This window comes from Macaca mulatta, chromosome 16 (genome assembly GCF_049350105.2).
Source record: "Macaca mulatta isolate MMU2019108-1 chromosome 16, T2T-MMU8v2.0, whole genome shotgun sequence".
In the NCBI taxonomy this organism is placed as follows: domain Eukaryota; kingdom Metazoa; phylum Chordata; class Mammalia; order Primates; family Cercopithecidae; genus Macaca; species Macaca mulatta.
In genome coordinates, this window is record NC_133421.1 from 91,356,290 (window position 1) to 91,384,020 (window position 27,731).

General features: G+C 55.3%; 3 protein-coding genes across 16 annotated transcripts in view; 1 reads left to right on the forward strand and 2 right to left on the reverse strand.

Annotated features, from left to right (window-relative positions):
* Positions 1-26,634, forward strand: part of CCDC137 (coiled-coil domain containing 137) — a 39,833-nt gene extending 13,199 nt beyond the window's left edge. Inside the window, exons 1-8 of one of the 12 annotated variants that reach the window (XR_013407478.1) lie at positions 18,395-18,544; positions 19,851-19,984; positions 22,336-22,564; positions 24,173-24,255; positions 24,484-24,563; positions 24,903-26,231; positions 26,275-26,469; positions 26,514-26,634. Coding sequence is in view for 2 of the 12 variants with exons in the window: in XM_077973366.1 (XP_077829492.1) it covers positions 18,411-18,544; positions 19,851-19,984; positions 22,336-22,564; positions 24,173-24,255; positions 24,484-24,563; positions 24,903-25,112 (870 nt within the window). In the remaining 10 variants the exon portion in view is untranslated. Of the gene's footprint in view, positions 1-18,394; positions 18,545-19,850; positions 19,985-22,335; positions 22,565-24,172; positions 24,256-24,483; positions 24,564-24,902 lie in introns of those variants that run through there. The other 11 variants (XR_013407479.1, XR_013407473.1, XR_013407471.1 and 8 more) reach the window with 11 other exon arrangements.
* Positions 1,318-14,539, reverse strand: PDE6G (phosphodiesterase 6G). 3 transcript variants are annotated; one of them, XM_077973389.1, is made up of 4 exons: positions 14,471-14,539; positions 3,830-4,034; positions 2,484-2,524; positions 1,318-1,997 (listed from the first exon to the last, which is right to left on the reverse strand). In XM_077973389.1, exons 2-4 carry the CDS (start codon positions 3,973-3,975, stop codon positions 1,921-1,923), a joined length of 264 nt encoding a protein of 87 aa, XP_077829515.1. In that variant the 5' UTR covers positions 3,976-4,034; positions 14,471-14,539; the 3' UTR covers positions 1,318-1,920. The 3 variants fall into 3 exon arrangements, with proteins under 3 accessions (XP_077829515.1, XP_077829514.1, XP_077829513.1); XM_077973388.1 differs by lacking the exon at positions 14,471-14,539 and adding an exon at positions 6,809-6,858; XM_077973387.1 differs by lacking the exon at positions 14,471-14,539 and adding an exon at positions 4,354-4,397.
* Positions 16,651-18,261, reverse strand: OXLD1 (oxidoreductase like domain containing 1). Its single transcript, XM_001112666.5, has 2 exons — positions 18,186-18,261; positions 16,651-17,235 (listed from the first exon to the last, which is right to left on the reverse strand). Exons 1-2 carry the CDS (start codon positions 18,243-18,245, stop codon positions 16,816-16,818), a joined length of 480 nt encoding a protein of 159 aa, XP_001112666.4. The 5' UTR covers positions 18,246-18,261; the 3' UTR covers positions 16,651-16,815.
* Positions 26,635-27,731: the final 1,097 nt, after the last annotated feature.

A 27,731-nucleotide genomic window follows, 5' to 3' on the forward strand; every position in this document is an offset into this window, starting at 1 on the left:
TCCGAGCGGGGAGTTCCAGCCCCTGCCGGCGCACTCAACCGCAAGCCAGCCCTGCTCTGACTTCATTGCCAGGGCCAGCGGGGCCTGTTTTGGGCTTTCACTGTAAGTGGAATCCCAGAGGGTCTGTCCAGAGTCAGATCTGGCCCTTTCTGTGAATGGACTGGTCCATATGAACAGGAGGCTACTGTGAGGGCGCCTGCTGCTGGGCCAGCTTGCAGAGCTCTTGCTTCCCCTGGATGTGGTGTCAGGAGTGGGATCTCTGTCACAAATGGGCATGTTTTGTTTTTGTAGTTTTGTTTTCAGACAGGGTCTCACTCTGTCACCTAGGCTGAAGTGCAGTGGCAGGGTCTCAGCTCACTGCAGCCTCTGCCTCCTTAGCTCAAGCAATCCTCCCACCTTAGCCTCCTGAGTAGCTAGAACTACAGGTGCCTACCACGACGCTCAGACAAATTTTTTTTTTTTTTTTTTTTTGAGATGGAGTTTTGCTCTTGTTGCCCAGGCTGAAGTGCAATGGTGTGATCTTGGCTCACCACACCCTCTGCCTCCCAGTTCAAGCGATTCTCCTGCCTTAGCATCCCAAGTAGCTGGGATTACAGGCATGAGCCACCATGCCCGGCTAATTTGTATTTTTAGTAGAGATGGTTCCTCCATGTTGGTCAGGCTGGTCTTGAACTCCTGAGCTCAAATGATCTGCCCACTTTGGCCTCCCAAAGTGCTGGGATTACAGGTGTGAGCCACGATGCCCAGCCTCATTATTGTTATTTTCAAATACAGAAAGGGTCTTGCTATGTTGCCCAGGCTGGTGTTGAACTCCTGGGCTGCAGTGATCCTCCCGCCTTGGTCTCCTAAAGTGCTGAGATTATAGGCATGAGCCACTATGCCCAGCTACAGCCAGTTTTAGTGGGCGCTGTCTAAGGACAAGCTGGCTGGGTGCTCTGGGGGAGTTGCTAGTGTCACTGTGCCTCAGTTTCTCTCTTGTGAGGTGGGAGTAGGAGCTCCAGCCTCACGGCGTGTGGCATGAGCCGTGTCCCATCTCAAATTCTCTGTGAGGCCTGCTCCAGCCACGTGCATGCTTCATTGACTATGGTCCCTGGGAGTGCACCAAGGCCTTCTGCCTTGACCCAGCCATGGCCTGACATTGTGTGTCTCAGGGCCACCAGCAAGGCTCAGTGAGGGTGTGAGCCCAAGGGCTGTCTTCCCGCTCAGTCAGGCCAGCCTCTCCTGCCCCACTGCCCACTGCCCACCCCTTCACCCACGTGCTCCTGCTCAAGTGACCCCACCTCAGGTCCTGTCCCATGCACAAATATGCCACAGACAGGCGAGGGCACACTAATTTTATTTTGAAATAGGGACTGCAAGGGCGGGCTGTATTGAGAAGGATGGCCCCCTGCCGTGATGAGCGTGGGGCCTCATCTGCTCACTGTACACACCTGGAGTCCTGCTACTCAGCGTTTCCAAACCAAGGGCACCCACCTGGGAAGGGATGCAGAGAGAGGGAGCTCCTCTGCACCCCCATAGAGGCAGGACAGGGGACTGGGGTGCAGAGGCACTCTGGGCACACCCTGCCCTGGCTTTCCAGCTGGGAGGAGGGGATGACCTGGGGTCCAGCAGGCTCCCGGGCTGGGGTCCACTTCCCGTTCTCCCTGGGAGGGGAGACTCGCCAAGCCTCTCTGCGGGTAGGACTGAGGGGTGGGCCCAGTGTTGAGCAGGGCCTAGCCAGCCCCTGAGGGGGCGTCCTGGAGGGAGGTGATGGGCTCCTGGTGACTGGTATTAATATGTAGGGGGGGACCTGAGGACACAATCCCACACTGGTGTCCAGGTGCCATCTGGGCTAGGGGGACTTCTCAACAGGAATCCTGAGCAGGGTTTAGAGCAGAGAGGGCAGGAGGGGGAGGGTCTGGACCTCAGCAGGGCCTGGTGCTAGATGATGCCATATTGGGCCAGCTCGTGCAGCTCCAGGTGGTTGAAGGCCTCCCAAGGGCAGATGACCGTGATGTCTGTGGGAGAAAGGGGCCTGGATCAGAGAGGATCCCATGGCCCAGGGACCCCCACCCCTGTGGCCCTGTTTCCCACAGCCCAGGTGTAGCCCTACAGTGTGCTGAGTGGGGGCGTGCAGACCCTGGCGTGGGGCCCTCCTCTGGGGACACACTGGCTGTAGGGGAAGGAGGGTGCGGCAGGTCCAGGGGAGGGAACCAGAGGAGGGTGGGGCTTGCTGAAGGGGGAGGAGGCAGCAAGGGGTTCTGTTCTTTCCCAGACCCCTCCCCTCACCTGGTGCAAGTGTCCCAAATGGGAACAGCCTCACCTTCCAGATCCAGTGGATCTGGAGCTCAGTGTTGGGGGAAGAAGTGATGGACAGGCTGGGGGTCTCTAAGTGAAAAGCAGGGGAGGTGGGGGCCGAGGTGGGCTGCATTGGGCCCTGGGCGTGCTCGGTGTGCCTGGGGGGACCTGGGCAGACCTCAGGTTGGCACTGGCAGCCGTCGTACCTGTTCCCAGGCCTTCCATTCCAGGGATGTCATCCCCAAACCTGCAAGGACAGAGCAGTCAGGGACATGGCGGGGCCCAGCCCTGGCTCAGTCAGCCTGAGGCCTGAGGTCATCTCTAGCCTTCCTAGGAGATGAGGCGTTTGTCTGGGAGCCCAGTGGGCAGAGACCCGCCTCCTCCCCAACCTCCTGGGGCTTGGTGGGCCTGGGGGGGCGTCCTTCACAGACCCACAGTGAGTCTGCTACCCCGAGCATCATGGAGCTGAGGCCCAGAAAAGGAGGTGCAAGCCCCAGGGTGCTAGGCAGGTGTGTGCCCTGAGGGAGTACGGAGGGGGTGCGTGGTTGGTGTACGGTTTGAGTGTAGATTTGTGAAGGTGGCTTGTCTGTGAGTGTGCCTCACGTGTGCACATGTGGCGGTATGAGCATGTTTGTGCACACACATGAGAGTGTCATGCCTGTGTGTGCACCCACGTGTAAGTGGACACTCCTTGGTGCACTGTGCCGTGGCTGTCCCTGGGTGGCAGTGGCTGTATTTTTTTTTTTTTTTTTTGAGATGGAGTCTCACTCTGCCGCCCAGGCTGGAGTGCAGTGGTGTGATCTCAGCTCACTGCAAGCTCTGCCTCCTGGGTTCACACCATTCTCCTGCCTCAGCCTACCGAATAGCTGGGACTACAGGCGCCTGCCACCATGCCCGGCTCATTTTTTGTATTTTTCAGTAGAGACAGGTTTCACCGTGTTAGCCAGGATGGTCTCAATCTCTTGACCTCGTGATCTGCCCACCTCAGCCTCCCAAAGTGCTGGGATTACAGGCGTGAGCCACTGCGCCTGGTGGTTTTGTTTTTTTGAGACGGAGTTTCTTGTTGCCCAGGCTGGAGTGCAATGGTGTGATCTCGGCTCACCGCAACCTCTGCCTCCCGGATTCAAGCAATTCTCCTGCCTCAGCCTCCCGAGTAGCTGGGATTACAGGCGTGCACCACCACACCTGGCTAAATTTGCATTTTTAGTAGAGACAGGGTTTCACCATGTTTGTCAAGCTGGTCTCAAACTTGCGACCTCAGGTGATCTGCCCGCCTCAGCCTCCCAAAGTGCTGGGATTACAGATGTGAGCCACGGCGCCTGGCCGGCAATGGCTATATTTTCAAGCATGGTTGGCAGTAGCATCTGGAGCAGGTGACAGGAGCCCCCAGTTCCCCTTCCCCCTCCTCCATCCCTGCTCAGGCCCTCAGGCACCGCCCTACCTACCCCGGCTGTGAGGCTGGGATCACTCACCCAGTAAAGTGGCCCAAGGCCCTGCCGCGCCTCCCCTTCCTGTGCAGCTTTCAGAGGCCCCAGCCCCCAACTCTGCTTACCCTTGGACGCCTTTCTTTGGGGGCTTGCTCTTGAACTGCCTGGTTTGTCGCTGCTTAAATTTAGGGGGTCCTTTCCTGGGGGTGACAGGTCCCCCGACCACCCTGGTGGCTGACCGGAACTCAGCCTTGGGCGGCTCCAGGTTCATGGCGAGGCTGATGGAGACACCGTGGCAACCCTGGCTCCTGGACTCCCTCCTGCTGCAATCTGGGGACAGACCGGGCCCGGGTCTCAGTCAGCCCTCCTGCTTCCAACCCTTGTGGGGGTCTCAACCCACCGGTGGAGGGGCTGAGACCCAGCCCCACCAGCCCCAGCGTCATCCAGACGACAGCCCCTGCAATCTGCCCTGGGGCAGCTAGCCTGCCAGCCCTGCTCGGGCCGCCCACCGTCCACTGGCGCACTCCTATTCCCCTTGCCTAGTGGATGCCCCCCCAGCAACGCTGGCCACACACAGCTCCGGCCTCTCCCCTGCGTCCTGGCCTCCCTCACCCCACCCCACAATCCACAGCAAACCTAGCCTCCCAGCCTGGGGCAGGTCCTGAGCCTGGAGTCCTCACCGCCTCCCTGTGGGTGACCACTGACAACCTCCTGCCCCTTCCCCCGCATTCCCCACCCCAGGGGAGCATGACTGGGGAGCATTCAACTGCTACTCTTGTTTGTTTGTTTGTTTGTTTGTTTTTTGAGACAGAGTTTTGCTCTTGTCGCCCGGGCTGGAGTGCAGCAGCACAATCTTGGCTCACTACAACCTCCGCCTCCCAGGTTCAAGTGATTCTCCTGCCTCAGCCTCCTGAGCAGTTGGGATTACAGGTGCCCGCCACCACGCCTGGCTAATTTTTGCTTTTTTTTTTTTTTTTTGAGGCGGAGTCTCGCTCTGTCGCCCAGGCTGGAGTGCAGTGGCAGGATCTCAGCTCACTGCAAGCTCCGCCTCCCGGGTTCATGCCATTCTCCTGCCTCAGCCTCCCGAGTAGCTGAGACTACAGGCGCCCGCCACCTCGCCCGGCTAGCTTTTTGTATTTTTTTTTTTAGTAGAGACGGGGTTTCACCCTGTTAGCCAGGATGGTCTCGATCTCCTGACCTCGTGATCCGCCCGTCTCGGCCTCCCAAAGTGCTGGGATTACAGGCTTGAGCCACCGCGCCCGGCCTAATTTTTGCATTTTTGCATTTTTAGTAGAGACGGGGTTTCACCATGTTGACCAGGCTGGTCTCAAACTCCTGACCTCGTGATCCACCCGCCTCAGCCTCCCAAAGTGCTGATATTACAGGCGTGAGCCACCGCACCCGGCCCAGCTGCTACTCTGTTGAAAGTCCTCTGGGGCTCCTGCTGGGATTGGGATGAGACCCAAGTGGCCCCTCCCCTGCCTGCCCGGCCCTGCAGATGAGCCTCGAACGGCCCTTCCTGATGATTAGTGGGGTGGGCTCCCTCCATCTCAGGTCCCCGCTCAGGGAGGCCTCCCCTGAACTGCCGCCCTGCAACCCCTGTGTCCTCAGGTTCTGATTTGCTTCTTCTCATCACGTGTCGTGTTAGCCCTCATTCTGGGCTGGTGGGCGTCTCCCCAGGCTGTTGCCCTCTGATTCTTATTGATGGGTTTATTGCTTTCTGCCTCTTGTCTGTGCTTTGCGGTTGGGGTGCTGTCAGTTCCCTTCACCCACTCATGGAGGGATCCCTGAGCCCCTCGGCACCATGACGGGCACTCCGCAGTGCTGATGGAAAATGACGCACAAAATGAGGGGCAGGGTTGCCGGGCAGGGCGACCCTGGGAAAGGGGCCTGTCTCAGAGACTCGGGGCTGAGCTGTGAAGTCCTGTGTCTCCCAACCCCACTTCACAGAGGGACAAGCTGAGGCTCAGGGAGGGAGGGTGCTGGGCGTCTGTCTCCCCTCCTGGGGAATCCCCAGGCCCTCTGTTCCTGGAGCCAGCTTGGGGAGCAGGGTCACCCGCCTGGCATGGCGTGGCTGAGTGGCCTCGGCTGCTCTGGACAAGGCCAGTGTCCTTGCACCACTGCACAGGGTGACCTCTCCTCCTCCTCTCCCTAGAGCCTCTCCCCAGATGCCCTAAGCCCCAGTGACCTGGGCCAAGGGCAGTCCAGCTTCCCCTAAGCCTATTAACAGCAGAGGGGGATTCCTAATCTCCTGGCGAGCTGCTGCCAGACGCACATGCTGCCAGAAGGTTCTGGAAGGAGGCACATGACAGGAGAGGCTGCTTGCCCGCACTCGATGCCCCAGGGACCACCTCTTAGGGTCCCCTTTCCTGCCCCTGGTCTTTTTCGCTGGGATTCCTGACTCCAGGCCTGGGCTACCACCAGTTGTTTGCTGAGCTTCAGGCGTGGGAGTGACCAGAAAGCAAGGGCAGGTGGCCCATTCCGGGGAGGAGGGCTCTGCAAGGGGTGCTGGGCACCTGAGATTGGGGTAGACCCTGCCATGGCGCCTTCCCTCAGTAAGGTTCAGCCTCTGTCCCCGGGACCGGGACCAGCACCAGCCTGCGCAAAACCAGGACTCAGGAGCCTGGTGGTCCTAGCTGCTCAGATCCCACGGCACCCAATCCTCATATCCTAGACAGCACAGGCCCCATCCAGCTGCTTCCCCAGCCCCAGGACATGGGCGGTCCTGGGCAGCTCTCAGCGCTGATGGAGCTCCAACCATCAGATGCCATCCACGTGGAAACCGCTGCCTGCACTGCCCGGGCCTGACCCAGCCTGTGACTGGCATCCACTCAGGTCAGCTGAGCCCATGTGGCCTGAGGTTCCCAGACCATCACTGGCTTGGGGATGGCAGCAGCACTGGTTACCATGGGGGAGCAGAGGAGGTGGTTGGCTGGGAGTCCTCTCTGAATAACAGGGTGGTGGGTAGGCTTCTGCAGACCCGGACCTCAGCCACCGTGGTAAAAGCCTGTCAGCTCCCTGCCCTGTGGGCGATGGGCAGACCCCCACTAACTCCCTGGGGGAGGTGGCTGCGAGGAAAGACAGCGGGGTTGGCCACTACTCACCAAGTGCAGGGCAGGTCTCAGGGGTCCATGCTATGAGTGCTGGGCCTTCCTCCGCAGGGTGCCAGCCCGGGCATTTATCTTGCTGCTTCGTGAGCTGATTAGGCGTCTCAGTGCCACGCTAATGAGATTGTTGGGCCCCAAGGGGGGACACAACCACCAAAGTTTCTGGGGATGGGGAGGAGGGGCTCAGGTGCCGTCAAGGGCTCCAAGGAAGGACACCTGGCAGATGGGGCCGGGACAGGGAGAGAAGTGTGACCCTGAACAGCCAGGATCCTGCAGCTGCCTATCTTCCAGATGGCAGCACCTACAGTGGCCGCTGTCTGGGGCCTCCTCACTGCCTTTCCTGACCCTGCCTGACCTCTGAAGAGCCCACCTTCGTGGTCCCCAAAGCCCTCGGCAGCCTGGCCCTCACCCACTGCTGTGGCCTCACATCGCGCCCCTCCCACCCCAGGGCCTTTGCACCTGCTGCTCCTGAAACCAAACAAGGACCCCTCTTAGGGGCCTGTGGGTCTCCCCAAGCACAGAAGCAAGGACAATGTTGAGTTCCTTCAAGGGCAATCCAGGCCCCCAGCCATCCCTGAGAAGCAAATGAGCAGCCAATCCGCAGGAAGGTCACGGCACACAGACCTCAGATGAGCAGGAGCTGAGGACTGGCCTCTGACAGCCCTTCTCTTACCTAAATTTCTTCCTGAGGGGCCTGGAAGAGGCCATGCCCAAAACCCAGAGCTAACATTCTTTCCTGCGGATCCCAAAGTTTTAGACAAAGCTTTGCCTCCACACCAAATCAGAAAACCTTTGAATCCACCTCTGACTCGTGGGCCCCAACTTCAAGATCTCCTTGCTATTTATGCCAAAACCAGTGTACAGCCTCTGCGTACTGATTTATGACTTTGCCTGTGACCTCTGCCTCTGCACCTTTAAAAACCCGTAACTCAGGCTGGCCGTGGTGGCTCGTGCCTAGAATCCCAGCATTTTGGGAGGCTGAGGTGGGCAGATCATGAGGTCAGAAGATCTAGACCATCCTGGCTAACATGGTGAAACCCTGACTCTACTAGAAACACAAAAAAATTAGCCAGGTGTGGTGGTGGGCACCTGTAGTCCCAGCTACTCGGGAGGCTGAGGCAGGAGAATGGCGTGAACCTGGGAGGCAGAGTTTGCAGTGAGCCGAGATCATGCCACTGCACTCAAGTCTGGGTGACAGAGTGAAACTCCGTCTCAAAATAAATAAATAAATAAATAAATAAATAAATAAATAAATAAAAACCCATAACTCGGCCGGGAGGAGTGGCTCTCAAACAGCACTTTGGGAGGCTGAGATGGGAGGATCAGTTGAGGCCAGGAGTTCAGGACCAGCCTGGACAACATAGTGAGATCCCTATCTCTACAAAAAATAGAAAAATTAGCTGGGTGCAGTGACTCACTTCCTATTTAATTTATTTATATTATTTTTGAGACAGAGTCTTGCTCTGTTGCCCAGGCTGGAGTGCAGCGGTATGATCTCGGCTCACTGCAACCTCCACCTCCTGGGTTCAAGCAATTCTCCTGCCTCAGCCTCCTGAGTAGCTGGGATTACAGGTGGGTGCCACCACACCCGGCTAATTTTTTATATTTTTAGTAGAGACAGGGTTTCACCACGTTAGCCAGGATGGTTTCAATCTTCTGACGTCGTGATCTGCCTGCCTCAGCCTCCCAAAGTGCTGGGATTACAGATGTGAGCCACCGTGCCCGGCCACAGTGGCTCACTTCTATAGACCCAGCTACTTGGGAGGCGAGGCAGGAGGATCCCTTGAGCCTAGGAACTTGAGGCTGCAGTGAGCCGTGGTCAAACCACTCCAGCCTGGGGGACAGAGCAAGGCTCCATCTCTGAAGACATATGAAAATTTTGAAAAATTAAAAACAGGCCGGGCGCGGTGGCTCAAGCCTGTAATCCCAGCACTCTGGGAGGCCGAGACGGGTGGATCATGAGGTCAGGAGATCAAGACCATCCTGGCTAATACGGTGAAACCCCGTCTCTACTAAAAAAGTACAAAAAACTAGCCGGGCGAGGTGGCGGGCGCCTGTAGTCCCAGCTACTCAGGAGGCTGAGACAGGAGAATGGCCCGAACCTGGGAGGCGGAGCTTGCAGTGAGCTGAGATCCGGCCACTGCACTCCAGCCTGGGCGACAGAGCGAGACTCCGTCTCAAAAAAAAAAAAAAAAAAAACAAAACCTGGCCGGGCACAGTGTCTCCCGCCTGTAATCCCAGCACTTTGGGAGGCCGAGGCAGGTGGATCACTTGAGATCAGGAGTTCAAGACGAGCCTGTCCAACATGGTGAAACCCCATCTCTACTAAAAATACAAAAATTAGCTGGGCGCGGTGGCGTGTGCCTGTAATCCCAGCTACTCAGGAGGCTGAGGCAGGAGAATCGCTTGAACCCAGGAGGCGGAGGTTGCAGTGAGCCGAGGTCGTACCACTGCACTCCAGCCTGAGCAACAGTGAGACTTCGTCTCAAAAAATAATAATACAAATATAAATAGTAAAATAAAATAAAATGTATGAGTACTCCTTTCTTGGTATCATGTATCATGGACAACATACAAACACATGAAAATACATAAAGCTCCAAACAGACCTAAACAAAGACCCTATAGCCTTGATTTTAAAACTCTAGCCATGAGACTGGCAAAAATCGCTAGTCCAGAAAGGACAGCTGGATTCGAGTTATGCCACAATAAATGGAATAAGTCAAAAACCTCTTATCCCACATGACTCAATCCCTCACTCATCCCCAGAGGAAACAAGATTGCAATCCAACTTTTTTTTTTTTTTTTTTTTGAGACAGGATCTGGCTCTGTCGCCCAGGCTGGAATGCAGTAGTGAAATATTGGTGGTTGCAGGAATTCAAGGTTGCAGAGAGCTATTATTGTACCACTGCACTCTAACCTGGGTGACAGAGTGAGACCTCAACTCTAAAATAGTAAAATAGGCCAGGCATGGTGGCTCATCCCTGTGCTTTTGGAGGCCGAGGGGGGTGGACCACCTGAGGTCAGGAGTTTGAGACCGCCCTGGTCAATATGGTGAAACTCCGTCTCTACTAAAACTACAAAAATTAGCTGGGCATCGTGGCGTGCGCCTGTAGTCCCAGCTACTCAGGAGGCTGAGGCAGGAGAATGGCGGGAACCCCGGAGGCGGAGGTTGCAGTGGGCTGAGATCACGCCCCTGCATTCCAGCCTGCAGCCTGGACAACAGAGTGAGACTCTGTCTCAAAAAAAAAAAAAAGTTAATTACATGGGAATGGAAATAAACTAATAAATGACTATAGTAAATATTTTTGACTTTTTGTTTGAAATATTACTGATTTTCTTTTTATTTTCCAGAATCAAGACTGTTTCTTTCTCCCTTTCTTTCTTTCTTTTTTTTTCTTCCTTCCTTCCTTCCTTCCTCTCCTTTCTCTCTTTCTCTCTCTCTGTCTCTCTCTCTCTTTCTTTGAGACGGTCTCACACTGGTTGTTTGGCTGGAGTGCAGTGGTGCGATCCGAATCACTGCAAACTCTGCCTCCTGGGCTCAAGCGATTCTCTTGCTTTAGCCTCCCAAGTAGCTGGGATTACAGGTGTGCGCCCGCCACCACACCCGGCTACTTTTTTTGTATTTTTAGTAGAGACAGGGTTTCACCATGTTGGCCAGACTGGTCTTGAACTCCTGACCTTGTGATCCACCCGCCTTAGCCTCCCAAAGTGGAATTACAGGCATGAGCCACTATGCTCAGCCTCTTTTTGGCTAATTTTTTTTGTATTTTTAGTAGAGAGGTGGTTTCACCATGTTGGCCAGGCTGAACTCTGGACCTTGAACTCCGGACCTTGTGATCCACCCTCCTCGGCCTCCCAAAGTGCTGGGATTACAGGTATGAGCCACCATGCCCCTATGTCTTTTTCGTTTTGAGACAGAATTTCACTCAGTCACCTAGACTGGAGGGCAGTGGCATGATCTTGGCTCACTGCAACCTCTGTCTTCTGGGTTTAAGCAATTATCCTGCCTCAGCCTCCAGAGTAGCTGGGATTGCGGACACAAGCCACCATGCCAGGCTAATTTCTTTTTTTTTTTTTTTTTTTGAGACGGAGCCTCGCTCTGTCGCCCAGGCGGGAGTGCAGTGGCCAGATCTCAGCTCACTGCAAGCTCCGCCTCCCGGGTTCCCGCCATTCTCCTGCCTCAGCCTCCCGAGTAGCTGGGACTACAGGCGCCGCCACCTCGCCCGGCTAATTTTTTGTGTTTTTAGTAGAGACGGGGTTTCACCGTGTTAGCCAGGATGGTCTCGATCTCCTGACCTTGTGATCCGCCTGTCTCGACCTCCCAAAGTGCTGGGATTACAGGCTTAAGCCACCGCGCCCGGCCAAATTTCTGTATTTTTAGTAGAGACAGGGTTTCACTATGTTGGCGAGGCTGGTCTGGAACTCCTGACCGTAGGTCATCTGCCTGCCTCAGCCTCCCAGAGTGCTGGGATTACAGGCGCAAGCCACTGCACCTGGCCAACAGGCTACTTTTATTACATAGTAAAGTGAATACCAGAACTACAAAGGCAGGAGGTGTAAGTTTGACTTTTTATTGGGAAGGGAGGTTGTTGAGTTAAAAGAGCAGCAAATGAAGCAAGAGTAAGGAGACTCCTTGTCGCCACAGATAGACATGAGCCTGTAAGATGTGACATAGAAGGCGTTTCAATTTGTGACCCCAGCCCAGAGGTGACAAGTGCTTTTCCATTCAATCTAATACATCTGATTCCTACTAAGAAGGAATACGGGCCGGGCGCGATGGCTCATGCCTGTAATCCCAGCACTTTGGGAGGTCGAGGCGGGTGGATAACGAGGTCAAATTGAGACCATCCTGGCTAATACGGTGAAACCCCGTCTCTCATAAAAATACAAAAATGAGCCGGGCATGATGGTGGGCACCTGTAGTCCAAGCTACACGGGAGGCTGAGGCAGGAGAATCACTTGAACCCGGGAGGTGGAGGTTGCAGTGAGCCGAGATGGCGCCACTGCACTCCAGCCTGGGCAACAGTGAGACTCCGTCTCAAAAAGTAATAACAATAATAATAAAATAAAAAAGAAACTAAATAGTGATGTGGAACACTCTTTTAATTGTCATTCACCACATTTTCATATCTTCACAGTAATACAAAACACAGTCACTTGCAGAACTGGTTCCGATTACTTAAATAACAGGTATAATATTAGTCCTCTATGTAATTGTTTGGAAGTTACTTATGTTTACATGAAATGAAACTATTAGGCCAGGCACACTGGCTCATGCCTGTCATCCCAGAACTTGTGGAGGCTAAGGTAGGCGGATCACCTGAGGTTGGGAGTTTGAGACCAGCCTGACAAACACGAGGAAGCCCTGTCTCCACTAAAAATACAAAATTGGCCAGGCATGGTGGCGCATGCTTGTAATCACAGCTACTCAGGAGGCTAAGGGAGGAGAATTGCTTGAACCCAGGAGGTGGAGGTTGCAGTGAGCCAAGATTGTGCCATTGCACTCCAGCCTGGGCAACAAGAGGGAAATGCCATCTCAAAAAAAAAAAAAAAAAAGAAAAGAAACAAGGCTGGGCGCGGTGGCTCAAGCCTGTAATCCCAGCACTTTGGGAGGCCGAGACGGGCGGATCACGAGGTCAGGAGATCGAGACCATCCTGGCTAATATGGTGAAACCCCGTCTCTACTAAAAATACAAAAAACTAGCCGGGCGAGGTGGTGGGCGCCTGTAGTCCCAGCTACTCGGGAGGCTGAGGCAGGAGAATGGCGTGAACCCGGGAGGCGGAGCTTGCAGTGAGCTGAGATCCGGCCACTGCACTCCAGCCTGGGCGACAAAGTGAGACGCCGTCTCAAAAAAAAAAAAAAAAGAAAAGAAACAAAACGAGACTATTCAGCCGGGCATGGTGGCTCACACCTGTAATCCCAGCACTTTGGGAGGCTGAGGCAGGTGGACCAGCTGAGGTCAAGAGTTCGAGACTAGCTTGGCCAACATGGTGAAACCCTGTCTCTACTAAAACTACAAAAATTAGCCAGGTGTGGTGGTGGGCGCCTGTAATCCCAGCTACTCGGGAGGCTGAGGCAGGAGAATTGCTTGAACCTGGGTGGCGGAGGTTGCAATGAGCCAAGATAGCGCCACTGCACTCCAGCCTAGGGGACAGAGTGAGACTCTGTCTCCAAAAAAAAAAAAAAAAAAAAAAAGCCGGGCATGGTGGCAGGTGCCTGTAATCCTAGCTAGTCCGGAGGCTGAGGCAGGAGAATCACTTAAACCCGGGAGGTAGAGGTTGCAGTGAGCTGAGATAGCACCACTGCATTCCAACCTGGGTGACAGGGTGAGACTCCGTCTCAAAAAAAAGGAAAATATTTAAATCTACCTATGACCTGGAAGCCCCCTCCCTTCAAGTTGTCCCTCCTTTCCTGACCAAACCAATGTACATCTGATAGGTATTGACTGATGTATTGTGTCTCCCTAAAAAGTATAAAAGCAACATGTGACCACATTGGGCACATGTTGCCAGCACCTCCTGAGGCTGTGTCATGGGCACGTCCTAAACCTTGGCAAAATAACCTTTCTAGGCCGGGCGCGGTGGCTCAAGCCTGTAATCCCAGCACTTTGGGAGGCCGAGACGGGCGGATCACGAGGTCAGGAGATCGAGACCATCCTGGCTGACACGGTGAAACCCCGTCTCTACTAAAAAATACAAAAAACTAGCCGGGCGAGGTGGCGGGCGCCTGTAGTCCCAGCTACTCGGGAGGCTGAGGCAGGAGAATGGCGTGAACCCGGGAGGCGGAGCTTGCAGTGAGCCGAGATCCGGCCACTGCACTCCAGCCTGGGTGGCAGAGCGAGACTCCGTCTCAAAAAAAAAAAAAAAAATAACCTTTCTAAACTTATTGACCGCTAAAGAACTCATCCCTGGAACCAAAACCTGCCTGTTCCCCAAAAACTATTGAAATAAAAAATAAATAAATTGGCTGGGCGTGGTAGCTCACACCTGTAATCCCAGAACTTTGGGAGGCTGAGGTGGGCAGATGACTTGAGGTCAGGAGTTTGAGACCAGCCTGACCAACGTGGCAAAACCACGTCTCTACTGAAAATACAAAACAGCCAGACGCGGTGGGGCGTGCCTGTAGTCCCAGCTCCTTGGGAGACTGAGGCAGGAGAATCGCTTGAACCCAGGAGGTGGAGGTTGTGGTGAGCTGAGATCAGGCCACTGCACTGTAGCCTGGGCCACAGAACAAAACTTCGTCTCAAATAAATAAATAGATTGATTGAGGCCTGTCTCGGATACTTTTTGTTCATAGCTCTTACCAACTAAACAACTCATGAAAACGAAGCAGTTGGCCGGGCACAGTGGCTCACACCTGCAATCCCAGCACTTTGCGAGGCCAAGGAAAGTGGATTACCTGAGCCCAGGAGTTCAAGAGCAGCTGGGTGACGTGGTGAAACCCCATCTCTAGTAAAAATACAAAAAATTAGCTGGATGTGGTGGTGTGCGCTTGTAGTCCCAGCTACTTGTGTGGCTGAGACAAGAGAATCGCTTGAACCCGGGAGGCGGAGGCTGCAGAACTAAGCAGTCCACGGACACCAAAAACATGTACCTGGGTCTTTGGGCGACTTGGTGGGGAGTGGCATCCCGTGAGCACAGGATGAGGAATCTTACTTCGGGAATTCTTGCTGAGAAAAGTGTGTCAGCAAGGCAGCCCAGCAGAAAGGAATTCATTCACTGGCTCAGGTTGTCTTAGATAATAGGGTAGCCTTAGATTACATCTTAGCTGAGCAGGGAGGAACGTATAAGGTTGCAAATCCCACATCCTGTACTTACACAAATATATCTGCAAATATTAAAAACTCATCTAGGTGAAATTAGAGAACAGGTCACTTGGTTAAGGCAGGTTTCCCTGTCACTGAGGACTGTTTTCCTTCCTTGTTTTCTTAGATTTCTTATTTTTGGTTTTTTTTTTTTTTTTTTTTTTTTTTTTTTTTTTGAGACGGAGTCTCGCTCTGTTGCCCAGCCCAGGCTGGAGTGCAGTGGTGCGATCTCGGCTCACTGCAAGCTCTGCCTCCCGGGTTCACGCCATTCTCCTGCCTCAGCCTCCCGAGTAGCTGGGACTACAGGCGCCCACAACCGCGCCCGGCTAATTTTTTATATTTTTAGTAGAGACGGGGTTTCACCGTGGTCTCGATCTCCTGACCTTGTGATCCGCCCGCCTCGGCCTCCCAAAGTGCTGGGATTACAGGCGTGAGCCACCGCGCCCGGCCTTTTTTTTTTTTTTGAGATGGAGTCTCTGTCACCCAGGCTGGAGTGCAGTGGTACGATCTCAGCTCACTACAAGCTCCGTCTCCCGGGTTCACACCATTCTCCTGCCTAGGCGCCCACCACCACGCCCGGCTAATTTTTGAATTTTTAGTAGACAGGGTTTCACCATATTAGCCAGGATGGTCTCGATCTCCTGACCTTGTGATCTGCCCGCCTCAGCCTCCCAAAGTGCTGGGATTACAGGCTTGAGTCACCGCGCCTGGCTGGTTTTTTTTTTTTTTTGGAGATGGAGTCTCGCTCTGTCACCCAGGCTGGAGTGCAGTGGCGCAATCTCAGCTGACTGCAACCTCCGCCTCCCAGCTTCAAGCAATTCCTCCTCAGCCTCTGGAGTATCTGGGACTACAGGTGTGTGCCACCATGCCCCACTAACTTTTGTATTTTTTTTTTTTTGAGATGGAGTCTTGCTCACTGTTGCCCAGGCTGGAGTGCAGTGGTGTGGTCTCGGCTCACTGCAACCTCTGCCTCCCAGGTTCAAGCAATCCTCCTGCTTCAGCCTCCCAAGTAGGTGGGATTACAGGCACCCGCCACTGTGCCCAGCTAATTTTTGTAATTTTAGTAGAGAAGGGGTTTTCTCATGTTTGGCCAAGCTGGTCTCAAACTCCTGATCTCAGGTGATCTGCCCACCTAGGCCTCCCAAAATGCTGGGATTACAGGTGTGAGTCACCATGCCTGGCCACATCCTGCTGCTCTTACCAACTCCCTTGGGAGCTGCGGCTGAACGAGCCAGAAGAACTGGTTCCAGGTAGTGCTTGGGCCACTGAGGGCTGATCTGCAGCCTCTGCCAGGCTGGTGGAAGGGCACCCGAGGACGCCTGCCAGGGACTGATGTACCTGGACAGACGGGCACTTCCAGGCTGCCTGTGGGCTTCTGTGACTGTCAAAGGCTTTGCCACAGCGACTCCATGAGATCAGATGGCCTTCCTTTTGCTGCACACTGACAGCAAGCAGAGAAGGCCTTTGCCAGGACTTGGGGGAAGCTAGGACCTGGCCTGGAAGGGGCGCTGGGGTCACTGTCATTTGACCGTTCAAGGAAAAAGGGTCTTATTTATTTATTTTTTTGAGTCAGAGTGTTGCTCTGTCACCCAGGCTAGAGTGCAGTAGCACAATCTCAGCTCACTGCAACCACTGCCTCCTGGGTTCCTCAGCTTCCTGACTAGCTGGGATTACAGGCGTCTGCCACCACACTTGGTTATTTTTGTATTTTTAGTAGAGACGGGATTTCACCATGTTGGTCAGGCTGGTCTCGAACTCTTGACCTCGTGATCTGCCCACCTAGGCCTCCCAACGTGCTGGGATTATAGGTGTGAGCCACCATGCCCAGCCGGGGGTCTTATTTTACCCTCATAGCAGAGTGATGGCTGCAAGGGCTCCGGAGATGCATAATACTGACCTGGACCTGCTCGCTTTCAAGATGCAACACAGGCCTTACAGACAACTACACAAAAGCCTCCTGTTGAGGCTGGAGCAGTGGCAGTTCTGGTTGGCAGACACACTGCCAAAAAAACTACCCCCAAAACAAAAGCCTCCTGTGAAACCACCGTAGAGAATTTATTTTTTTCTCAGGTGAAGTCAATAAATAATTCTTCCCATTCCCATTGGATACAAGGAGTCTGTGAGGGGGTGTGAAGAAAGGAGGCTGCGGCTATGTCCCGGACTCTTTCCTGGGGGAGGGAGTCCAGCAGGGCTGGCTCAGCCTCCACACCTAGTGTGAAGTCGGATCTCCATCCTGAGGAAGGCCTTGAGGTTCTCGTCAGCCACGTGCTCCTCCAGGGCAGCCAGGGCCCGCTCCCCACCGTCCTGGAAGTGCTGCAGGAGCCTGTCCGCATACTCCACCCACACACAGTTGGGGCAACCACTCATGCAGCAGTTTGTGGGTGGCTGGAGCTCAGGTGGCAGAGGGTACTGAGGTTCTGAAGGGCCCTCGCTGGGCAGCGAGGCCTTGGGTGGCCTGGTGCTGTCTGCACCTGCTTGGGAGCCCACCTCTATGTGGTCTTTCCCGAATTTTCTGCGCCCATCAGGGGCTTGCACTCCGGGATGGTGCCTCTGAAGAAAGCTGCCACCTCCAGGAAGCCTCTTGCTGCAGTCTGGGCTGGAGAGCGGGGGAGCCCCCTAAGGATGCAGACAAACATGTGACTCTCCAGGAAGCTGGTGAGGCCTGGTCTACCCCTAGCAGAGAGGACATTTCAGCTCTCCTGTCATTGGGCAAGTGGCTCCAGGTCCTCAGCTTTTTCACTTTCTGTGACTTTAGACATGTTATTTCACCTCTCCAGACTCAGTTTCCCTACTGTGCAATGGATATGGCACGGTGTGATTTACAAGAAGTGCCAGGATCAGGGCACGGCGCCGGGTGTGCACTCCAGCAGATGGTGGGGGTGGGGGAGGCACTTGCCACCTCCAGCTAAGACGACTGCTCTGTGGACAGGAGCACGGGGGAGGTATAACCCTGTAAGCTCCTGGCCAGCCCAGCACCTCTCTACCAGTATAATCAAGCCCCGCCACCCTCCTCTGAGAGACCAACCAGAAGAATCACACCACCCTTTATCCAAGTTTCCCTGTCACAAAGCCCAGGCCTCTCAGGTCCCTGTCATCCCAGCGTGAAGGTCCTATAGGCAGCCTTCCCTCGCTCCCCTGCTCTGTCTACCCAGGATCACGGACCGACACGCTACCAACTTCACTTATTTCTCTAACTAGTCCTGCGAGGAGCATCATCAGCTCCGTGTCCACGGCCAGTCCCCACAGCCCAGGACTCGCACACAGTAGGAGCTCGGCAGATACTGATAAACAGGAAAGTGGCCGTTCACCGGGCTGCTTCCCCTCCCAGGACTAAGCGGCCCCTCCACAGATGAGGGGAGGGGAGGGAAGGGCAGGGGAGGGGAGGGAAGGAAGGGCAGCGGAGGGGAGGGAAGGGCAGCGGAGGGGAGGGAAGGGCAGCGGAGGGGAGGGAAGGGCAGCGGAGGGGAGGGGAAGGGAGGGGGGCTCCTTCCAGCACGTGCGGGCCGCTGGACAGCGGCCTCTTGGATGTACCCTTCAGTGCTCCCCGGACCCCTCCCGGTACTTGCCGAGCCACGGGCCGCGGCGGCTACCGCCCGGCCTCCCCGGACGACGCTCCGCAGCAGCATCGCCCTGACAGTGAGCGGCGGGCGTTCCAGCCAATCCCGGACCTTCAGGAAGTCGCGCCGCTCCAGCGAGCGAGGGGCTGAGCGCAGGAAGCGGAAGTGCCCATCGGTGGCGGAACCGTGCAGGAAGGCGGAAGTGGCTTCCCTAGGGAAGTTCCCGGAGTGGAGATGGCGCGAGCTGGACGCGGTGCAGCGGTGCCCAGGGCGCAGGCGGGTCCTGGGAGTCCCCGGCGGGCACGGCGGCGGCAGCAAGTGCAGCCGCTGGGGAAGCAGCGCCCAGCCCCGTGGCCCGGGCTTCGCAGGTGAGTGCGCTGCCCCGCGAGGCCGCTGCACTTCCCCTAGGAAGGAGACGCCTAGAAGGCTCCTTCCCGGACACCCTAGGGAGCATTCGCTCTGACGCCTTTCCCAGGCGGGGCTCAGTGCTGTCCTCTGCGCCCGCGCCCCACCAGGATCGGTTGAATGAATGGAGGCGCGAGGGAGTCCCAGGTTTTGCCTTTACCGCGTCCCACTGTCCCGTCTTTGCGGTTCTGGACGAGGTTTTCACGCGTGTCCGTATGAAGAGACCACCAAACAGGCTTTGTGTGAGCAATAAAGCTTTTTATCACCTGGGTGCAGGCGGGCTGAGTCCGAAAAGAGAGTCAGCGAAGGAAGATAGGGGTGGGACCATTTTATAGGATTTGGGTAGCTAAAGGAAAATTATAGTCAAAGGGAGTTGTCCTCTGGCGGGCAGGGCCGGGGGTCACAAGGTGCTCAGTGGGGGAGCTTTTTGAGTCAGGAGAAGGAATTTCACAAGGTAACGTCAACAGTTAAGGCAAGGACCGGCCATTTTCACCTCTTTTGTGGTGGAATGTCATCAGCTAAGGCGGGAACAGGCCATTTAAATTTCATTTGTTTTGTGATTCTTCAGTTACTTCAGGCCATCCAGATGGATACGTGCAGGTCACAGGTGATACAGTGACTTGGCTTGGGCTCAGAGGCCTGACAGAGGTCAGGGCAGAAAGGCCTCCTGGGCTTTCGGAGTGCCTTTCAGCCTCGCGTCCTGTGAGGAAGCGGTTCAGGGACAGCCACTGAGTGAGACCGAGAGGAAAGATCCCTGCTCCCTGGACTGGCTCGCACCACAGAAGCCAGATGTGGCCTTGTAGATTCCTTTTTTTTTTTTTGAGACGGAGTCTCGCTCTGTCCCCCAGGCTGGAGTGCAATGGTGCCATCTCAGCTCACTGCAAGCTCCGCCTTCTGGGTTCGCGCCATTCTCCTGCCTCAGCCTCCCGAGTAGCTGGGACTACAGTCACCCGCCACCACGTCCGGCTAATTTTTTTGTATTTTTAGTAGAGATGGGGTTTTACTGCGTTAGCCAGGATGGTCTCGATCTCCTGACCTCGTGTATTTTTAGTAGAGATGGGGTTTTACTGCGTTAGCCAGGATGGTCTCGATCTCCTGACCTCGTGATCCGCCCGCCTTGGCCTCCCAAAGTGCTGGGATTACAGGCGTGAGCCACCACGCCCCGCCCACCCCTGTAAATTCTATTGCCAGACCCAATTATTGTTTCTCTTATTGATTCTGCTTATGCTTTACTTGCAACGGGTCTCACTCACGTGTTCTTCCTCCCAGCAAAGAGAAGAAGAAAGTGAACTGCAAGCCCAAGAACCAGGATGAACAGGAGATCCCTTTCCGTCTCCGGGAGATTATGAGGAGCCGCCAGGAGATGAAAAACCCGATCAGTAACAAGAAGAGGAAGAAAGCAGGTGTGTGCAGGCCCATACTGGGCGGCAGTGAAGCTTTGTGTGTCTCAACCCGCCCAATCGCCCAAATACTTCAGAACGTTTCAGGCAGAGGAAATATGCCAAGACCCAGTGCTCAGAAGGTGGGGGGAGTGTGGACAAAACCAAAATAGTGGCTGGCAGCGGGTGGCGCTGTGGTTCCAGAGGAGGCTTGGAAGGAGGCTGTGGGGTGGGCGGGGAGCACCCGTTACGGGGCCTCAGGAGCCAGGCTAAGGAGTGGCGTTTTTTTCCCCCCAAAAGTTGCGAAGATCCATCAGAGTTTTTAGCAGGGCATGGCCAATTCATGTTTACTGTAAGCAAAACAAGGTCACCGAGTGGCGATGTAGCGAGCAAGAGTGGACTTGGCAGGTGTCAGCACTGCTGCCAGGGAGAAGCCATGGTTCTTGGGACAAGAGTGCTGAAGCCATGGTAGAGAGAAGTGGGTGGAGTCTGGAGCCGAAGGAGGAAATTCGATCAGGCCCCTCTGAGAAGTCTGCCTTCCTCCCCCAAGTCTGGGTAGGGTGGCCACATGTCCCACCATTGCAACCCAGAGGTAACCACTCTGGGCACGTTGGGAAACGGTGTCCATTGTGTGTATATTTTGGATATAGACACATTTCTCTTCCCAGACGTGGGACTGATTTTACAGCAAAGCTGTTTTATAATTTGTGTATAAACTGTAGGCTTCTCGTTGGGGGTTATATGGCTGCCAACGGGATGGTGAGATAGAGGTGAGGAAGGTGCAGGGAGGAGGCGCACTGGCCTGGGTAGCAGATGGCATATTCTGAACCATGCTGCATTGCACTGGCACCTTTGTTTATTTATTTATTTATTTATTTATTTATTGAGATGGAGTCTTGCTTTGTCGCCCAGGCTGGAGTACAGTAGCATGATCTGGGCTCACTGCAACCTCCACCTCCTGGGTTTAAGCAATTCTCGTGCCTCAGCTGCCTGAGTAGCTGGGATTACAGCTGCGCACCACCACACCTGGCTACATTTTTTTGCGTGTTTTTTTTTTCTTTTTTTTTTTAGACAGAGTCTTGGTCTAGCTCAGGCTGGAGTGCAGTGGCACAATCTCAGCTCGCTGCTACCTCTGCCTTTCGAGATCCCAGTTCAAGCAATTCTCCTGCCTCAACCTCCCAAGTAGCTGGGATTACAGGCACACACCACCAAGCCCATCTAATTTTTGTATTTGTAGTAGAGACGGGGTTTCACCATGTTAGCTAGGCTGGTTTTGAATTCCTGACCTCAAGTGATTTCCCCACCTCAGCCTCCCAAAGTGCTGGGATTACAGGCGTGAGCCACTGTGCCTGGCCTTTTTTTTTTTTTTGGAGACAGAATCTTGGCTCACTGCAACCTCCACCTCCCGAGTTCAAGTGAGTCTTGTGCCTCAGCGCCCCGAGTAGCTGGGATTACAGGCCTGTGCCACCACACCTGGCTAGTTTTTGTATTTTTAGTAAAGGCTGAGTTTTGCCATGTTGGTCAGTCTGGTTTCAAACTCTGGCCTCAAGTGATCTGTCCACCTCAGCCTTCCAAAGTGCTGGGATTATAGGTGTGAACCACTTTGCCCGGTAATATGCATGTCTTCATATATTTATGAACACAACCCCCTGCCTGGCACTGTCCACTCCTGTGTTCTACACTCGCCTGTCCCGTTCTACACGGCAGTGTCCACTCCTGTGTTCTACACTCGCCTGGCCCGTTCTACACGGCACTGTCCACTCCTGTGTTCTACACTCGCCTGTCCCGTTCTACACGGCAGTGTCCACTCCTGTGTTCTACACTCGCCTGTCCCGTTCTACACGGCAGTGTCCACTCCTGTGTTCTACACTCGCCTGGCCCGTTCTACACGGCACTGTCCACTCCTTTTTTCTACACTCGCCTGGCCTGTTCTACACGGCACTGTCCACTCCTTTTTTCTACACTCGCCTGGCCCGTTCTACACGGCACTGTCCACTCCTGTGTTCTACACTCGCCTCGGGTCCTGCGCTTGTGTTCACAGTGGTGTCGTAGGTCTGCCCACGTTTCTATGTGTAGCTCCGCTGGGCTTCCTTCAGCAGCTGTGTGGTGGAGTCTGGGTGCTCAGAGGAGAATTCATTCAACCAGCCACCTAGGGGTGGACATTTAGGTTGTTTCTGCTTTCCTTTTTCAGCACAGCTGTGCATCCCTGGGGATGCCAGGCTGGACATTCTAGGTCCTCTTCAGCTGCTATCGTTGGGCTGCTTCCAGCCAACCTGGTCTTCCCTTCTTTAGGCTTCGGGAGGGGAAATGAGCATGGGCCACCTGCCTGCCACTGTCTGCCTCGTGTCTCCTCTGAGGCCTCCCTTTGTCCTCAGCCCAGGTGACCTTCAGAAAGACATTGGAGAAGGAGGCAAAGGGAGTGGAGCCCGACATTGCCGTCCCCAAGTTCAAACAGAGGAAGGGGGAGTCCGATGGGGCCTATATGCAGCGCATGCAGCAAGAGGCCCAGCACGTGCTGTTCCTCAGCAAGAACCAGGTCCCCCGGCAGCCAGAGGTACAGGCGGCTCCCACGGAGAGGTCTGAGCAGAAAAAAGCAAAAAAAGCGTGAGTGGAGGCAGGAGGGGTCGGGGCCTGCCCCCGGAGCCGGCGGGAGGACATTGGGTTCCCATGATGGCCCTCTGCAGGGACCCTGTTTCGTAGCTGTGGGGCAGCCCGGATTCAGGGAAACCAAGCTGGAGCCCTGGGAGTTGGCGAGTCAGATCGTCCAGCTGGGAGCTAGCGAGGGCGTGGCCTCCAGGAGGCTGTGGAACTGAGGACTCTGCGGAGACCTCGCTTGGTCCTTGCTTTTCACAGGAAAAGCTCCAGAAAGCCCTGGCCCTGTGGAAATCCGCCCTTGGGGGGTCGGTCTGAGGGCGACGTGCCCGGGGGTTCTGTTTCCATTGGGGCCCTTCCTGGTCCAAGAGACTCGAGAGCTCTGGCTGTACTGGCTCTGCTGTCCCTGCCGCTCTGTGGCAGCTCCTCAGCCTGGCCTTCCTCGACTGTAGAGTGGCCACAAGGTTCAGATGGATTTCTCATTCCGTTCCTAAGGATGGTGGCTGGCAGGAGTAGTAAGCCCACCACAAGCATTAGCTCCTCTGCCCATCCCTGTAGGCAGGATGGGGAGGCAGTTTCAACAAAAGCTTTGTTGAAACAAAAGGTGCGCCTGGCCACACCTTTCTAATTCTCTAAATGCTTTGACCAAGTGCAGTAGCTCACACCTGTAATCCCAGCACTTTGGGAGGCCGAGGCAGGTGGATCACAAGGTCAGATCGAAACCATCCTGGCCAACATGATGAAACCCTGTCTCTACTAAAACACACACACAAAAATTAGCCAGATGTGGTGGTGCGTGCCTGTAATTCCAGCTACCTGGGAGCCTGCGGCAGGGGAATCGCTTGAATCCAGGAGGTAGAGGTTGCAGTGAGCTGAGATCGCGCCACCGTGCTCCAGTCTGGTGACAGAGCACGAGACTCCATCTCAAAAAAAAAAAAAAAGGAAAAAAAAAACTTTGAAGTTTAGAGAGGTTGCTTTCAGCTCTGTAGATTCCCTGTTTCTGGGCTGTTGTATTACTTACAATTACCTTAGCCAATGAAAGTTCATCCCAGAGAACGTGTCCCAGACACAGCTTGGCGCCACAGTGATCTCCAGAGCTGTCGCTGAAGGTGAAGCTTCCAGATTCACAGTGAGGGAGATGTGACACACGATACGTGTCAGGCCCTTTAGACACAGCAGCACCGGGTGGGCTGGATGAGTCTCTGTAGGGGTCTTTGGCAGCATTCCCAGCCTTCACGCACCAGGTGCCAGTAGCCCCTGCCCATGAGACCGCCTGCGTGTCTGCACACATTGTCAGATGCTCCCTGGGAGGCAGCCGTCCCCGGCTGAGAATCACTGAGGGGACCCCTGAGGGGCCTGCTGGGCTCAGAGCCTCCTTTGGTGGCAGCTATGGTTTGGGGCAGTGAGGGGAGCGGGGACTTGGAGTGGGTGGGGGCAGTCAGGGGAGCGGGGACTTGGAGTGGGTTTGGGGCAGTGAGGGGAGCAGGGACTTGGAGGCAGCCGCCTGTTCTCGGGTCCCTGCTCTGCCACAGAGGATCCTTGTGGGTGGGGCGGCCTCTGCCTCCTCCCTGGGTGGAAAGAGAATTTAGGAATCCGAGTGACATGTGCTTTCTTCCCCAGGTTCCAGAAGCGGCGACTAGATAAAGTCCAACGGAAAAAGGAGGAAAAGGCGGCCGACAGGCTGGAGCAGGAGTTGCTCCGAGGTAGCTCCTCCCAAAGCGATGGTGTCAGCAGTGGTCCGGGCAGGGCCTGGGCACAGGCCTTCTGTTCCCCACCAGCCCTGGCTGCACCTGGGGTCCACAGCCATTAGACCACTGGATGAGTTGGTGTTCTGTCCCAGCCCTATGGGAGGGAGGTGGGCGGGTGGTGGCGCTGGGTGTCGGGTGCAGTGGCTGTGGGCAGCAGTCCTCAGTTGTACTCTGCCCTTCCAGACACGGTGACGTTTGGAGAGGTTGTCCTGCAGCCCCCAGAGCTGACTGTCAGGCCCCGGAGGAGTGTAAGCAAGGACCAGGTAAGTGGGGCATGGGGAAAACTGAGTCTGTCCCCCAGTGCTGCCAGGGAACAGAAGCCTTGGACAGGCTGGATACAGTGGGTCACACCTGTAATCCCAGCACATTGGGAGGCCAAGGCAGGTGGATCGCTTGAGCCCAGGAGTTGATACCAGCCTGGACAACATAGTGAGATCCTTTGTCAAGAAAAAAAAAAAATCCTCAGCCAACGTGTGCGCTGTCTGGTGTGTGGCCTGAGAGTGCAGCATTCTCGCTGGCCAGAGAGCTGTTGGTGCTGTGAGGCTTTCTGTGGCGTCCCCTCCTTTCCCAGCCTGTGCCTCACCCTCCCCTCTTTCCCGCAGCCTGGCAGGAGATCGCAGATGCTGAGGATGCTTCTGAGCCCCAGCGGTGTGTCCCAGCCCCTGACCGCCTCCTTGGCCCGCCAGCGGATTGTGGGGGAGGAAAGAGAGCGGGCCGTGCAGGCCTACAGGGTGTTGAAGCAGCGGCGGCGGCTGCTGCACGGGGAGCGACCCCACCTCACTTCCCGGAAGAAGCCAGAGCCGCGGCCGTGATGGAGAGACACCCGGGGCCTGGCCATGCTCCTGGGAAACTGGCACCAGGAGCTGCCACACCTGGGTAGGGGAGAGGCAGGCCATGCCAGCAGTGTGGGGTGGGGCCTCCAGCTACTTGTTTATACGTTGGGCACTAGCGGGTCCACATCCTGCAAGGGGTGAGTGTCCAATGGACTAGGGCCAAGGCCTGGTTGACAGACGGCCCGTGGGGCCCGGTGTCACTCACAGCGCCATGTCTTTGTTTTGAACGTCCATTCTGAGTCTCAGCCCAGGTGCACCTTAGGAAGGGCTGGGTCCCTGTCCCTGAACACCAACTAGTGAGACAGCTGATGAGGCTGGCTCAGTGTGTGACGGAGGCCCTGGGAGTCAGCAGAGCCGAGCGCACAGTGCACATCAGGCAGAGCAGGCCACGGGCAGGGAAGACGCTTCGGGGCAGGGCCACTGGGCACATCTGGACCACCTGCAAGGGCTCTGCAGGCGACCATGACTACAGGTCAGTTGTGAGTGGTCCCCACAGAGGCTGCCCACCCAAGGTCTGCTTGGGGTGAAATGTGATGACACATACACTACACTACACATACACTAAGGTGGGACCTGGGGACTGGGCACGGTGGCTCACACCTATAATCCCAGCACTTTGGGCAGCCGAGGCAAGTGGATCACCTGAGGTCAGGAGTTCAAACCAGCCTGGCCAACATGGTGAAACCACATCTCTACTAAAAATACACGAAAAGAGAAAAAAAAACAAACAGTGGGAACAGGGCTGTCACCTACCTCAGAGGGCTCAGAGAGCCGGGAGGCCCAAAGTGGCTGGAGAAAGTAAAGGAAAAATCCTGGCCTGAGCTCGGGGTCACAGAGTGGGGCCCAGGGGAGTTCCTGCTGAGGGCAGGGCCTTGCCAGGCTTCAGTCTCCATCCAGTGCCAAAGGAGGGAGGCCCAGGCTGTCAGCATTTCCAGATGAGGGCAGAAGGGAGAGGCTTAAACCCAAGTCACACATCCAGCAATGGAGTCCGACTGCCCAGCACCGTCTAGGGAGTGAGGAGCGCCTCTGCCTGGCTGTCAGCCGACCATCTGGGAAGTGAGGATTGCCTGGGTCCCTCCACCGCCAACCATCTGGGAAGTGAGGATTGCCTGGGTCCCTCCACCGCCAACCATCTGGGAAGTGAGGAGCGCCTCTGCCCGGCCGCCAACTGTCTGGGAAATGAGGAGCGCCTCTGCCCGGCCGCCAACTGTCTGGGAAATGAGGAGCGCCTCTGCCCGGCCACCAACTGTCTGGGAAGTGAGGAGCGCCTCTGCCCGGACACTGCCCTGTCTGGGAAGTGAGGAGCGCCTCTGCCCGGCCGCCAACTGTCTGGGAAGTGAGGAGCGCCTCTGCCCGGCTGCTGCCCCACTGTCTGGGAAGTGAGCGCCTCTGCCCGGCCGCTGTGCAACCTTCCAACTGTGAAGTGACAGCCTTGTATGTGATCTTTTCTGTCTTCCCCAAGTTTGCATTTTCGACATTAAAGTTTACCTTTTAGTTAGAAGTTTTAATGTGGAGAATAGATATTTAAAGTCAGGGCTGTTTTCCTCTTATGGACGTGTTTCTGTCGGATGAATGGTTTTCCCACCTTGTGATGTACCGGGTGGCCCCAGCCCTGGCGTTGGCATGTTGGTTTTGCAGCAGCCAGAACTCAGCCCTAGAGCACATGCAGCAGCTGGAAGGGGGTGGCCTTTCCCTGGGAAAGGGCTGGGGCGACAGCGGGCGGCACTCCCACTCGCTCGGTGCGTTTGGTTTTGGGCGTGTGTCGGCCCCTGTGTGGCTAAGTGAAGGCGTCCCACAGGGCTGGGAGAGCGCTCATGCTCTCCACTGCATCCACAATTCTCAGATTTCAGCTGCTGGGAGGGAAACCCCTGGTGGTTTTTAGGGCCTCTTTGTTGCCCAGGCTGGGGTGCAGTGGCATAAGCACACTGCAGTCTCAAGCCGGGGCTCAGGTGATCCTCCCACCTCAGCCTCCCAAGTACTTGGGACAACAGGTACTTACCAAAACACCCAAATAATTTTTTGTGCTTTCTGTATAGATGGGGTTTTGCCACGTTGCCCAGGCTGGTCTCGAACTTACGGACTCAAGGGATCCACCTGGTTTGGCTGCCCAAAGTGTTGGGGTTACAGGCGTGAGCCACTGTACTTGGCGTTTTTTTTTTCTTTTTTTTTTTTGAGGCAGGGCCTTGCTGTCACCTTGGCAGGAGTGCAGTGGCATGCTGGTCTCAAAGTCCTGGGCTTAAGAGGTTAGCCTGCCTTGACTTCCGTCAGTGCTGGGGTTTCAGGAGAGGCCAGCTCACCCCTCCTGCTTTTCTTTTTTTTTTTTTTGAGATGGAGTTTTGCTCTTGTTGCCCAGGTGGGAGTGCAATGGCACGATCTTGGCTCACCACAACCTCTGCTTCCCAGCAGCCAACCTTATCACACATTTATTAATGTGATTTTTTTTTTAGGAAAAAATATTAATGATGTAATTTCACATACTATATAATACTATCTGAAGGGGGCCAGCCCCTCCACACCTGTGGGTGTTTCTTGTCAGGTGGGACGAGAGATTGAGAAAATAAATAAGAGACAGAGACAAAGTATAGAGAAAGAACAGTG